Source organism: Saccopteryx leptura, chromosome 3, assembly GCF_036850995.1.
Source record: "Saccopteryx leptura isolate mSacLep1 chromosome 3, mSacLep1_pri_phased_curated, whole genome shotgun sequence".
Classification (NCBI taxonomy): Eukaryota; Metazoa; Chordata; class Mammalia; order Chiroptera; family Emballonuridae; genus Saccopteryx; species Saccopteryx leptura.
The window spans coordinates 40,758,620-40,772,730 of NC_089505.1; the positions used below are offsets into that span (position 1 = coordinate 40,758,620).

Here is a 14,111-nt window from a genome sequence, read left to right on the forward strand (position 1 = left end):
AATTCTTTAAAAAGTCTGATTCTGTTGTTCATTGTTTCTGTAATATCTCTCTCGTGGTAGCTTATTTCCTTGCATGTTTTATGATTTGGGGTGGTTAACTTATGTTTTTAAAACTTTCTTAATGTTACCTGAGACCTGAGTTAAAGTGTTTTCCTCTACATGATTTCTAAATTTGCCACTACTGGGTGCCTGGGGTGACTAACAAATCAGTTAGCTTTAAATTCTCAACATAGATTTTTCAGATTACACAGACTACACTGTTTCAAACATGTGAGGTTCTACTTCTGGTAACACATGATGAGTAGAGCATTCCCTCCCCCCTTTACTGCCCCAGGCAAAGCCAAGATTGACCAATATTCTTAATGTCTTTCTTTAAAGTTAGGGTTTTTTGCCATATTACCCTTTGGCTGAATATATCACTCTTTAGTAGTCTAAGTCTTATGCTGGGAACCCACCTTGATTCTCTACCTTGGATGGGCACTAAGATTCTTCCCTTCTCCCAAGAACATGACTCCTTAAAACAGAAGTTCTAAAACAGTAGGGAACTCAGGGGAAGCCTTGAAGTATAGCACTTACCTGCCTTTAGATTTGTAATTTCTTGTTGTTCTGTGTTCATGAAGTATTCTCTTAGTTATCTGCCAATACAGACATTTATTTTAAAAGAGTTTTGAAAATACATTATCCAACATTTCAGTGTGTTGTGCACTAGGGCTTTTCGGAGGACATTAAATCTTCCATAGTGCCAGAAAAGGAAGTTCAAGCTAAGTTTCACTAATTTTGTATCCAAGTAAATACCATTTCTTCCTGACACAAAAAACAATGTGCAATAACATAACTGCATTATGCTATAACAGAACTCGCTTTAACTTACAGGGCTCCATTTTTCCTTCATAGCAAAAAACAGGCTTGTGATTCAAAGTAAAATCATTCACTTTTACTTTAATCCATAGGATTTATTCCTCCATGTGGAGTAAAGCCGAAAAGTAAGGCTCAATATTAAAACTAGTAAAACTAGGATAGCTTCAACAGTTTCCTCCCCACTCTGCTCCCAGGAATAAGGTACAAGAGCCAAACAACCCCCCCATTTCATCAAAGGAATCAAGCACAGTTCCTGCTTATTTCTGAGCAGTGTGTTTCAGTTCCTTGCCAGTCTGTGGAATTATTCAAACAAGCCAATCACATCTTCTTGTGGGAACCAGGGGGCACCACACCCTCTTGCTACTACAAAGTTTGCCTTCCACAACCCATGGTTATTTACTCTGTTCCTGAGTACAATCCCATGTAGCCCTGCAGGATTGATGGTGTCTTCTCCGGGCTGTGAATACATGTGACTAATCGACTTCTGTCAGTCTCATCTGTCCAGTGTTAAGTGTTGTATGCTTAGCCAACTCCATATTCCCAGGGTAGGAATCTCTTCTTCACCAATAGGGTAAATAAAACCACTGGTGTCACAAAGCATATGACATGCCCAATCATGAACAAGGACGCAGTCTGGCAGGCTTAAGCTATGTCCTGTGTAGTATTCTGTAGTCTTGTCAGCCACTGGCATCTCTTTCCACTCTGAAAACCTCTTGTTCCCAAGACAAGAATGTTTTTTTTTTATATTCCCTGGCATAACCTGGTGATGTCAAGTTTAGACTGTATTTGGCAGGTGGTCCTTGAAGCTCTCACCTGTCAAGATTGACAGTTAGAACTTCATCCCTGCTTACCCAGAGTTAGGTTAAAGCTATGCACCTAGGTTGGCGACCATCAGTGGCTCCTTGGGAAAGCTATACAGACATTGTTTGTAATTAATTGTGCACCTTTGGAACAGACATAGAGAAAGTCCTCTGTAAGGCTAATGGAAAGGAAGGAGACCACCACCCACAGAGAATTAAGCATGATATCCCAGCTGTTGTTTTTCATGCAAGGGAATGACCTTGCTGCTCTCCTGTGCTGCTGCTTCCCTTGATGCTGTTGCTTGTGGTCTCCTTACCCCCAACAGTATCGAGGTGCATATCCATGGTGGCCTGTGGCCCAGGGGCTAGTGAAAACAAAAAGGGCAGGAGGAGGAAGGAACATTTGCTATGCAACTGCTCAGATAATAAAAATCCATAGCCAAAAAATAAAATAAAATAATAAAATAAAAATCCATAGCCAATGCACCTAATTTTTGCTCAGTACTGCTGCTTACTATCACACTAAAGAGCAAACCTTGCAATCACAGGCCTTATGGTCTCCATCCAAGACATAGACAAAATGAGTTTATTGGATGTTGACCTGTCCCCAGAAAGACTGGCATTTCCTAGAGGAAGAGGTCACCACCTATAAGAGAGGTTACCACACTCCCAAACCTTTTCCACATGCGGCTGTGCAGATAGAAACTAAAGCTTGCAACTTTATACGGCTAAAAACCCAAAAAATTCTCCGGAAATTTGTTCAGGGGTGGAGGTGTGGCTACATGACAGAAAACACAAGGCTGTAGCAGAAAATGGTTTTGATCCTTCAAGTTTGGGTGGTAGGCCCAGCACTCTATCCCTGCACCACTCTGCACCCTTGTCTAACCATTAAGAGGGTAATTAAAGCCTAACTTAATTGCAGGGTCTTTATACTTTATAAATCAACTATTGCTATGAGACCTCAAACTATGATAATACTGATTTGAGGTTCTCTGGAGGAAGAAACTCATAAATATGATAGGGATAGAAAAGACCACCTCCCACTCCCTCACCCATCCCAAGTATTGTGACCAAAACAATAGCAAGATAAAAAAGAAGGAAGAGGAGGAGGAGGGGAAAAAGAGGAAGGAGGAGGTAAGGAAGAAGAGGAGGAAGAAGGAAAAAAGGAAGAAAAGAAGGAAGGAATGAAGAAAAAATTCTAGAAAAACCAACAAATAACAACTTAAATGTCTATTATTTGGTCCAATTGAAAATCTAAAATTTACTTAAAGATTCATACAACAAACAATGAAAGGATACTGACTGGCTTTTGTGCCTCTATAACATAAGCTCTGAATTAACTTTACTATCTGCTAAAATTCACCAATTGTCAAACCTTCATAACCTTAACCAATAATATTGAGGCTATAATTACAGTTATATCAGGGGATCACACTATATTTAAACATGGTATAATCTCCCATAATGAGGGAGTTAGTTAAGGGAATTACCAAATTGAGAACAAATAGGTATGCTTCACTATAATTATCAGAACTCTTGTCTTGCTTAAATTACTATGATTATAGCACTCACTGCCACTAAAATATCCCATAGTGGGCATGGATGCTCTAACCCAATGAAAAGTAAATAAAAATTAAATTTACTCTTTGACACTTACAATTGGCTAGACAAAATGTATGACACCCCTCCCCACCATCTTGCCTCATTAAAATAGGTTAAAATAGTTAACATGACTCAGTGTAATTTAAGACAGGGTATTCAAGAATTAAAATTTGTTAGCATGTAATAAGTGAAGGGTAATTAACCATTTCTCTATATAACAGCCCAATTGGTCTTATTCTTAAATCAGTAGTGCCCCATAGTAGACTGCTATAACCACAGCACCATGGTCCTATTCCATTAAGGCCTTTACCCCCAACAACTTAATTATTGAAATTGCTAACTCCATCCAATCAGCAACTGATAAATATTTTGCTACTATAAATTTGGCCGATATGTTTTGTTCAATGCCTATTTTCAGTAGCCTCTCAGCTATAAGTTTCTTTTGTCACTAAAGGATGTACACATTTGCCTGACCTGTGGTGGCGTAGTGGATAAAGCGTCTACCTGGAACGCTGAGGTCGCCGGTTCAAAACCCTGGGCTTGCCTGGTCAAGGCACATATGGGAGTTGATGCTTCCTGCTCCTCCCTCCCCCTTCTCTCTCTCTCTCTCTCTCTCTCTCTCTCTCTCTCTCCTCTCTAAAAATTAATAAAAGAAAAATTAAAAAAAAAAAGAAACATTGGTCTAACTGATGTTTTTTTTAAAAAAAAAAAAGGATGTACACATTTATGAGGCTACCCATAGAACCCAAAGGCTAGCACAATTGACAAACTCCAATCAACAAGTGGCCCCATATGTACAATTTTACAAATAATTAGGCCATTACCTAAGAGCTGCCCCCTTTAGAGTAAAGAACTCTGGGAATCTCTTGCTTCACAGGGATCCAAATATAAATCATGGTAATATATTTCTCTATGTATACTAAGACCACATTACAAGGTCTCTTGAGGATACCCTGTATCCCCTTTGGAATTCTAGACACTACTGATAGTGACCAATCCCCTCATCTTACTTCTCAAAATACACAGTACTGGGCTCTTGAAGAAGGCATTCAAGCTTCTCCTCTCCTGGAGTCTCCAACCTTCCAACTCCAAGCAGTTAAATTTAGAGGTTTAATGGGCTCTTCAAAGAACTCCTATATAAATCACAAGTGCAACATTTATGCCCACTTCTTGAGTATACCCACTTCCTACACTAGTGCCACACAGATCACTCAATTGCCTTTATTGGTTATAAATGGGGACACTTCTAAAAATAATATTTTTGACAACTACCTCAACATATGGTCCTCTCCCTCCTGGCCAAGTGCCTTCTTTGCTCTTTAAAAGTCTCAGACATCTCCGTTTAGACTGATGTCAAGATCTCAAGGGGTCAATTATAGCATCCTGGCAAATGTTAAAGGTTGGTATAATGAGGCACTTTGACACTTGATAAAATAAGCTTTGAATGCCAAAATCCAAGTTTTCCTCACTCTGCTCCATGGATAAAGCTCCTAAGCCAAACAACCTTCCTTATCAAGCCACAAGACACAATTTCTGATCATCCCTGAGTAGCAGGTTTCAGTTCCCTGCCTACATGCAGAATTACTCAAACAAGCCAATCATATTCTCTCACAGGAAGCAAGAAGCAGCCCACCATCTTAATACTAAAGTCTATATCCCGTAGCCCTGGTTGTTCCCAAGTGCAGCCCCTGCTTGGCCCTGGATGGTGTCCTCCTTCCCAAGGCTGTATGTGTGACTAATAAATTACTGTCTCTCTAATCTGATCTCACCTCTCCAGTGTCAGGTGTCAGTGTCATACATCCTCATAACCCTAGGCTGGGAATCCTTCTTTTATCAGTGAGGTGAATAGGGGGCTATTAAAACAACCTACCACCAATATGACTTAACCTTTCTCTCTTAAAAGTGAACCTTAACAATAGAGAGGACAAGGTATTAGGTCTACATATGTCTTGTGTCCAGTGGGTTGCAATGAGGGTGGTTTTGTTTCATCATTGTGCACTGGGATCCACAGCTGTTGTCTCAGGCATAATAACCATGTGCATCTGCAACTTCTCTGTTACAACCCTAGAATATTTAGAATCCATGGTCTATTTAAAACATTTTTTGCCTTTCTTGACATCATTTCGGTCACTTTCTTGTACTCTTCTGAGGGCCTGGGAACTTCTAAGGCATCACCCAGGCCCATTTGCCAAAGCACTTCTCTTTACCATTGCTTCTCTATCTTGTACCAGACATGGACCTTCCTTAAGGTACTCAGTTTCCCTGGGAATTAAGGCATAGTCCTCTATACACTTGTATATCCTAACCTCATTTAAGTTCTATTGTTTAAACTCCCTCTGGCTCAACCCAGTGGACCAAATTCCTGGGCACCTTCTCAGAGACTCAGACAATGCTTCAGGGCTTGTTATATGTTGAATTCGACTCCCACTAGCCAGGCAATAATTCAATTCCTTCTCAGAAACATAAAACTAACTGTTATGTCATTACATGCTTCTTTCCTACTCTTAGGTTTGTTCTCAGTTCTCCAGTCTCAAATAGCTCAAAAAAATTTTTTTTCTCTATAAAATTCAGGATTTTTCCAGAGACACCTATGACCTTTAAGACTATGGCTCTTTGTTTGCATTTAAAAAAACCAATCAGAAACTCAAGTTAACTTTTGTTGTAGATTACAGGTACCATTCATTGCTAAGCAAAGAGTGTCTGTAGAAAATGTTAAAAGAAGTTGTAAGCAGATAAAAAAAAGTTAATTAATAATTTAAATAATTATTTTTATTTATTTATTTTTTTTTTTTCTGAAGCTGGAAACGGGGAGAGACAGTCAGACAGACTCCCGCATGCGCCCAACCGGGATCCACCCGGCACGCCCACCAGGGGGCGAAGCTCTGCCCACCAGGGGGCGATGCTCTGCCCCTCCGGGGCGTCGCTCTGCCACAACCAGAGCCACTCTAGTGCCTGGGGCAGAGGCCAAGGAGCCATCCCCAGCACCCGGGCCATTTTTGCTCCAATGGAGCCTTGGCTGCGGGAGGGGAAGAGAGAGACAGAGAGGAAAGAGGGGGGAGGGGTGGAGAAGCAAACGGGCGCTTCTCCTATGTGCCCTGGCCGGGAATCGAACCCGGGTCAGGCCGACGCTCTACCGCTGAGCCAACCGGCCAGGGCAAATAATTATTTATATATATTTACAAAGTTATTTTTAATTAAGCCCTTACTTATCTAAGTAGTACACTGTTCTATTTTTTTTTTTATTTAATCTTGCCACAAATGTCAGAGATACAAGGTAGGAGAAAATATTTCTATAATTCAAATGAGATGACAATTTAAGTCTTCCAGATAGTAGGAACTTGCTCTAAGATTTAAACTGTATTATGTGTGATTTCAAGACATAGGATTTTAATTATTTCATTACATTGCCTCCTGTCTAGAATCATAGACACGTATAAGTTTAGAAGATATTAAAATAGCAGAAATACCTGTCTAAACTTAGAAACCTAGAGGCCAGCTAAAAATCACTTACTATGCCATCTATCATATGCACAAATCACTTCAAGAATATTTTTTTCTTTGAACCACATAGCATCCACAGAGTTGAACCAAACTCAAAACATTACTCAAGCATTTATCTCATGTAAAAACTTTAATTCAATTTGAATCATAAAAATGAAGACTATATGATTGAAATATGCATAATTTTGAATAAAAATTACTTTATGTTTTCTTTATAATTCTCATTAACTATTATATAAAATACATAATTATACTGTTTATGTAATCTGTGAACACATACTTAGATGCCTTAAAACTCTTTAACAGAATAAACAGAGAGCAAAGTCCTGTTACGGGTCATATAATCTTTTTCTTTCTTTCTTTCTTTTTTAAACTTTATTTTAGAGAGGAGAGAGAGAGAGAGAGAGAGAGAGAAGTGGGGAAAAGAAGGAAGTATCAACTCCCATATGTGCTTTGACCAGGAAAGCCCAGAGTTTCAAACCAGGGACCTCAGCATTCCAGGTTGATACTTTATCCACTGCATCACCACAAATTAGGCGGGTTATATAATCTTATCTCTAATTTACTTATGGTTATTTTCAGGTACGTTAGTTTTTCCCTGCAACTTATCTGCAATTGCACAACAATTAGCATTGAAAATACTTAAGAGGTCAATACAAACTTTCGTTTAAAGATTCTATGCTATTTTCGATTTAATTGTAGACTTTATTTATTGCTGCATAATACCTTGGCAGTTTTTCTTTTGTTAAAATATGAAAATAAGTTTGCCATTTAACTGAAAGGCATTTTCTGATAACAAAAGAAAGGAGGCCCCAAAGAATGCAGCAAAGGAAACCCACTGTTAGATTTCCTGGAGGTAACTGGCAGTTGACTGCACTGTATTTACTATACTTTTAAATCATTTTTTTTTTTTTTCTGAAGCTAGAAACGGGGAGAGACAGACTCCCGCATGCGCCCGACCAGGATCCACCCGGCACGCCCACCAGGGGCGATGCTCTGCCCACCAGGGGGCGATGCTCTGCCCCTCCGGGGCGTCGCTCTGCCGCGACCAGAGCCACTCTAGCGCCTGGGGCAGAGGCCAAGGAGCCATCCCCAGCGCCTGGGCCATCTTTGCTCCAATGGAGCCTTGGCTGCGGGAGGGGAAGAGAGAGGCAGAGAGGAAGGAGGGGGTGGGGGGGTGGAGAAGCAAATGGGCGCTTCTCCTATGTGCCCTGGCTGGGAATCGAACCCTGGTCCCCCGCACGCCAGGCCAACACTCTACCACTGAGCCAACCGGCCAGGGCCCTTTTAAATCATTTTTATACAGTAAGACAAATAAATAAGGATTTTACTTTAAATTTTGAACCTTCCCCTTGAAAGCTATAATGCCGACTCGGTGACCTCCAAGCAGCCTTAGCTATGTATACCTTGGCTCGAGTGTCCTTTTAACTCAGTAGCTGCTAAATGATCAGGCACTTAGTTTCATCCATCTGCTCTATCAGTGACCTCTTTCGAATTTTTTTACAAGCTTTGGATATTTTCTTTTTATAGCTTTGCCACATTATCATATTACAGCCTGACACCAGGCGGTGTAAAATAATTCCTCTCCTGTCTTGTGAGCCACACTACTGAGAACTAGATTTTTTTACCTTAACACTTGATTAAAATGTGGAAAGGAAAAGACAAAAAAAAAAAAAAAAAGTGAGGTCTGGAAAAATTTATCTCACCTATGCAAGCCTGGAGATTAACAGAGTGAATTTAAAGTAAAATAGCTCTTCCTGTGATTTGAAAAAGAATGTAATGGCCCAATAAGCTGGAGTGTCTGGGCTCTCTTCTAGCTCAGACGGGGGTGGGTTTGTGAGTCCTTTTGTTCTCAGACAAGTGGGCTTCCCAGCATACTCTCCTGGTGAAGAGCATGGAGTTTTAAAGATTTTTTTTAAATTCATTTTGAGAGAGAGAGAGAGAGAGAGAGAGAAGAGGGGGAAGGAGCAAGAAGCATCAACTCCCATATGTGGCTTGACCAGGAAAACACAGGGTTTGAACCTGTGACCTCAACAGCTTTACCCATTGCACTGCCACAGGTTGGGCTTTTTTTTTTTTTTTTTTAAGATTTTATTTATTCATTTTGAGAGAGAGAGGAAAGAAAGAGCAGAATTTTGTAACTCTTTTCATCTGTGATCTGACTGTGCCACCTAATCACAACAATAAAGTGGGACAGAGGCGAGTCTGATCTCCCACTCCCCATCAATGATTATGTCAGAAAAGGGTGCGGCCATTCTGTGGGTGCGCATGCCCAGAGAGAGAGTTGAGGGGAGCAGGCTTCCCTGGATTAGGTCAAACCAAAATGAGCAGAGGGAAGCAAGGAATGAAGAAATGGGGGGAAGAAAAATCTTAATGGAAGAGGAGAGAAATAGAGTCAGTAAGAGTGGGTAAAAAGCCTATAATCTTATTCCAAATGAATTGAGCAGTGTTCCTAGATTTACCTGCTCATAAGGCTCACCTGCACTGTCTGTTAACAATGTGCACTCCTAGTGCCTTACCTAGCAACTTCAATTCAGTTTGACACCATATGTTTTCAAGTACTGTAAGAAATTATTGTTGTCACACAAGTTTAACAACTGAATTGGTAATGTTTAAATCAGATTCTTCTCCATCTTTCTCTAAAAATATACTGAAAAAAAAACCCACCCATAAAACCATAAATTATGTTGCTTCTGAGCCTGTTAGTATGTATAACCCAAAAGATTGAACTATTTTACTGGTCATTTTAAGCAAAGTATATCAATGCATACACACAGCCTTGGAGAACTATTCATCCAATTTCAGACCTTATTAAAAATTTTCTTGTAGTAAATTACAAATTAAACAAATCACAAGACTACCTGGCTCTATCAGGACATATACTGATGACCTTGGCTACATCAGTCACCCTGGGCTCTTTCACCTTTCATTCTGATAACCAACCCTGAAGTTCACCACTAAATTAGTTTAATATGTTGTCCACTAAATATTATTTGAGAGTAACTTGTTTTACCCCTCCAGAAGACCATACCTCATGGGAGACAAAAATAATTAGGTTTAAATGTGAACAGTGGACAGTAGGTGTTCAATGAGTGCTTTCTGAATAAAGTTCATATCTATCTGACTATGCAATCTACATCATTTGCAAATCTTGTCGGTATATATAGGAAGCTTATGTTATCAAATATGACAAAAGAGCTCTGTTTCTTAAGTGAATGCCCTAAGTTGACAGGATATCTGAACAAAGAAAGACCTTTCAAGTCATCTTGCCACTCTTACCCATGTCACATCAGGCCTTCTGAACACCACCAACTACATAACATTGAGCAAATTTCCTAACCTCTTTGACCCTCAGTTTTCCTAGTCCCTGTCATGTAATGGTTTCTCAATAACTAAAGTATCCCTTGATTTTCCTTTGCAATGTAGGCAGAATCTTCTATTTTTATAGTTTTCTTTCTAGTAATTAAGTAGCTTTCAGCTGTCACCTCTTTCACTCCTCTTAGTACACAATAAGCCTTCTTAACTCAAACCCTCCTACATTTCCCAATCATTCATCAGAAATAGCCAGGAACTAAAGAGGAAAGTAGTGAACCAAACATATTCTAATTCATTTATAAGTATTCAAAAACCAATCTGACTTACTTTAATGACTTATGAACTAGGTGTATTCATTACAATAACCTCAAAATTTGGAATTTCTTTAGCTAGATGGACAAAAATTACTTTTTAAAAAAAAATCTCAGTTGGCCTGACCAGTGGTGGTGCAATGGATAAACTGTCAACCAAAATGCTGAGGTCACTGGCCCTGAGCCCGGGGGGTGGGGATCATCCACAAGATCCCAAAGCTTGCCAGCCTGAGCCCAATGATCGCCGGCATGTAAAGCCCAAAGTCACTGGCTTGAGCAAGGGAACACTAGCAGGGCCCCCAGTCAAGGCACATATAAGAAGCTCAATGTACAATTAAAGCGAAAGCAACTATGTATTGATGCCGCTTTCTCTCTCTCTTCCCTCTCTCGGAAGCAATCAATGCACAATTAAAGCAAAGCAACTACTAGTTGATGCTTCTCACCTTCTCTTTCCATTCCTGTCTTTCTCTCTTTCTCAAAAAAAAAATCTTACTTGTATTAAAAAATATGAGATTAAAGAAAAATCTAATCAGTGTGTATATGATAGCTCTCGTTTCATTTGAATAAAAAGTGCTCTGGTTGAAGTGACTCTTGTGTCACCAGGCAATTGTTCTTGGGTCTTTCAGTTCTGAAGGACTTGGCTTCTTTTTTTAAATTTCTTTATTTTAGTGGGTTTACTGGGGTACAGTTTCAGGTATGCATCATCTGCATACTCCATGATGTGCTCATCGTCCCAGGCAAAGTCTCTTTCATCCCCATCCCCCCACCTCCACTTACCCCCCCTTCCCTCTGGTTGTCACCACACTGTTGTTTGTGTCTGTGTTTTATATATATACATTCTCACTCCTGTGTGTGTGTGTGCACACGTTTGCTTAATCCCTTCACCTTCTATCATGTGGCTCCCCAAACCCCGCCCCACAGCTGTCAGCCTGCTCCATGTATCCATGACTCTGTTTTAATTTTGTTCCTCAGTTTAACTTGTTCATTCGATTCCAGCTACATACTCTATCATATAGTACTTGCATTTGGGGATCTGCAGGACAGCAACAATAATCACACATCACAGGGTCAGAGAAGAGGAGCATTCTGGCATTTTTAGAAGCTTCTATTATGGGGGTGGGAAATAATAAAAAACTATACAAATGCTCATATTCTTTTCAGTTTTTATTTTTCTTTTTGCCTATTTGTGTGTGTTGCTTTACTGAGCAAATCCTCAATGGAGCATGGAGAGAAGGCAGAGATGCCGATCTCCTGTTAACTCAAATAGCCTCTGTATTTTAGAGTATTATTAATTGCCAAGATTAAATTTCAAAACCTGTTTTTCAGTACATTATAAATCCAATGGCTTTCAAGAGTCCAAAACACTTTGTTTTTTTGATGTATTTTTAATTTAAGATAAGCCAGTTCGGTCACACCATAATAGTTTCACTGAGTATTTGGGGGGGGGGTAAGCATTTGTTTTTCTGAGGCTATATGGGGTAGTCACTCTGCTGCTGTGTTTATGCATGAGGTAAACTCTGTTGAACCTGAGAGTCTTCCCTTTCTTTGAATTCTATCTACAACTTGCCTCCAGATTTATCAAGGAAACATATGTTGAGTCATTCTCATCTCTATTTCTCATATGCATAGTGGTCATTATAAATAGAATTTTTAGTCTTTTTAAAACTGCAATTTTAAAATATTATCTGCACTCTGGCACAATCTCCCCTTCTAATTTAGTTTAGTTGCTACTTCCATTTTAAAAATTAAGGATAGTGATGGAAACATATGATTCAGCTCCCAACTCTATCTCCATCTATAACTGGGGGCAAGTGACTAAAGATGCATCAATTCTTTGTTGGGGCTCCTTAGTTGTTCATCAATTGCTTTCTCATATGTGTCTTGACCGGGGGAGTGGGGGTGCTACAGCAGAGTAAGTGACCCCTTGCTCAAGCCAGCAACCATGAGCATGGGGTCATGTCTATGATCTTATGCTCAAGCCAGAGAGCCTGCACTCAAGCTGGTGACCTAGGGTTTCAAATCTGGGTCCTCTAATGATTTATCCACTGCATCACTGCCTGGTCAGCTCATATAACCTGTGAAGTTCAGCAGCTGGGTGAATATTAATAAGTGTGTTCTAAATTTAAAAATATATAGAAATATGTTTATTTATTTTTTTAGTTTATTTTCTTTAATTGAGTTAATTGGGCTGACCTTGATTAATAAAATTATATGTTACAGGTGTACAGTTAGATAACACATCATCTGCACCATGTGTTTATCACCCCAAGTCAAATCTGCTTCCATCACCATTTATCCTTCTTTTACTACATTGTGTGACAGCATAGATAGACCAGGAGAGTATTATGCTGAGTGAAATAAGGCAGTCAGAGAAAGACAAGTAGCATATGATTTCACTTAGATGTAGAATCTAATGAATAAAATAAACAAACAAAAACAGACTCATAGATACAGAGAACAGAGGGGAAGGGTATGAGGGGCAGGGTGCCAAAGGTGAAGGTTAAAAACAAAAAACAAAACTGCATAGAAATATTTTAATAAGTTAATTTTAAAGATTGAGATGTAATGTTCTGTATAACACAAGTGTCTATCTGGCCTTAACCACAGCATACCTAATCAAGATTTTTTTGTCCCATTTTACAATTTAATAGAATTAATGCAAAGTCAAACTAATTAATGCCATTAACAACAGTCAAGAGAAAACCAAAACAATTGAGAATCCAGAAGTAACTTGGAGATATCTGAGAATCTTGAGGCTTAAAAAAATTTAAGTAATCAACATATTAATCAATCAACAAACAAAGCAACCTTGATTTTGAGACCAGATTGATGGTTTCATAGAGATCTGGTTAATTTCTGAATCAAGTTTAAACATCATGTCACTGGATGTTTGGGCCAGTATTTATCCCCCAGTAATGGTGGTTTCTAAGTGGTGAAGGATAAAAATCATTTTTTAACAGCAGATCACTTGATTGAGTGCACATGGTGGATATAATTTGTGAAGGGAAAAGCTCCAGCCTCCGGGAGTGGAGAGGGGGAGGCTGGACCTTCTGCCAGGCCTTCACGAGCTCTGGGGAAGGTTTCTGATTGTCAAGTCTGTTAGGGAAAGGCATGTCCATACTCTGATCTTGAGCCTTGCTTAGAAGTCAATCTGTTCTAAAGCTCTATGAAAAAAGTCATTCAACCCTTTTATTGATAAAGCTCTCTTACTTGAGAGCAGATTGTTGAGGTGAGGGAGGCTTGGTTAAATAAGAATCTTGCTTTATAATGATGAGATTCAGACAATAACAATTACTTATTGTTGTAATTTAAAAGCTGTATTCATCGGGATCTGAATTGCAGAACTGCCAGAATATAACAATTCTTAACAGGTACTGATTTATTTACATGTAGGGAGAGGGACTGTAGCCTAGATTCCAGGGAAACAGGACAAAATTGAAACCACCTGGCCTGTGGAAAGTGGGGAGATACATGAAACAAAATGTTAGGATGGAAAGAGAGAGCCAATCAGCGGGGAACCCTGTGAACAGGCACAATTAATGAAACCAGTAGTAAAGATGTTGCATATCCAATTCTAAATTTCCCATTTCTGCACTATAATTCTCTCAGATTATTCTCAAGATTTAGGTAAAGTTCACTATGTACCACAGCCATCTGGGTGAGATCTCTGTTCTGGGCAACAAAGGAGGATCCTGAGGACAATCTTAAAGTGACGTAGACTAAA

The 14,111-nt window shown here is 39.4% G+C and overlaps 1 protein-coding gene across 5 annotated transcripts in view; it reads right to left on the bottom strand.

The window, feature by feature from the left end:
• Nucleotides 1–14,111, bottom strand: part of PKIB (cAMP-dependent protein kinase inhibitor beta) — a 124,820-nt gene that overhangs the window by 34,739 nt on the left and 75,970 nt on the right. For 2 of the 5 annotated variants that reach the window (XM_066373344.1, XM_066373342.1), the window contains one exon: nt 577–635. The exons of 2 other annotated variants lie outside the window; for them this stretch is intronic. In XM_066373344.1, the coding sequence (XP_066229441.1) occupies nt 577–616 (40 nt within the window). In that variant the 5' untranslated portion in view covers nt 617–635. Of the gene's footprint in view, nt 1–576; nt 636–1,918; nt 2,006–14,111 lie in introns of those variants that run through there. One more of the 5 variants, XM_066373345.1, reaches the window with a different exon arrangement.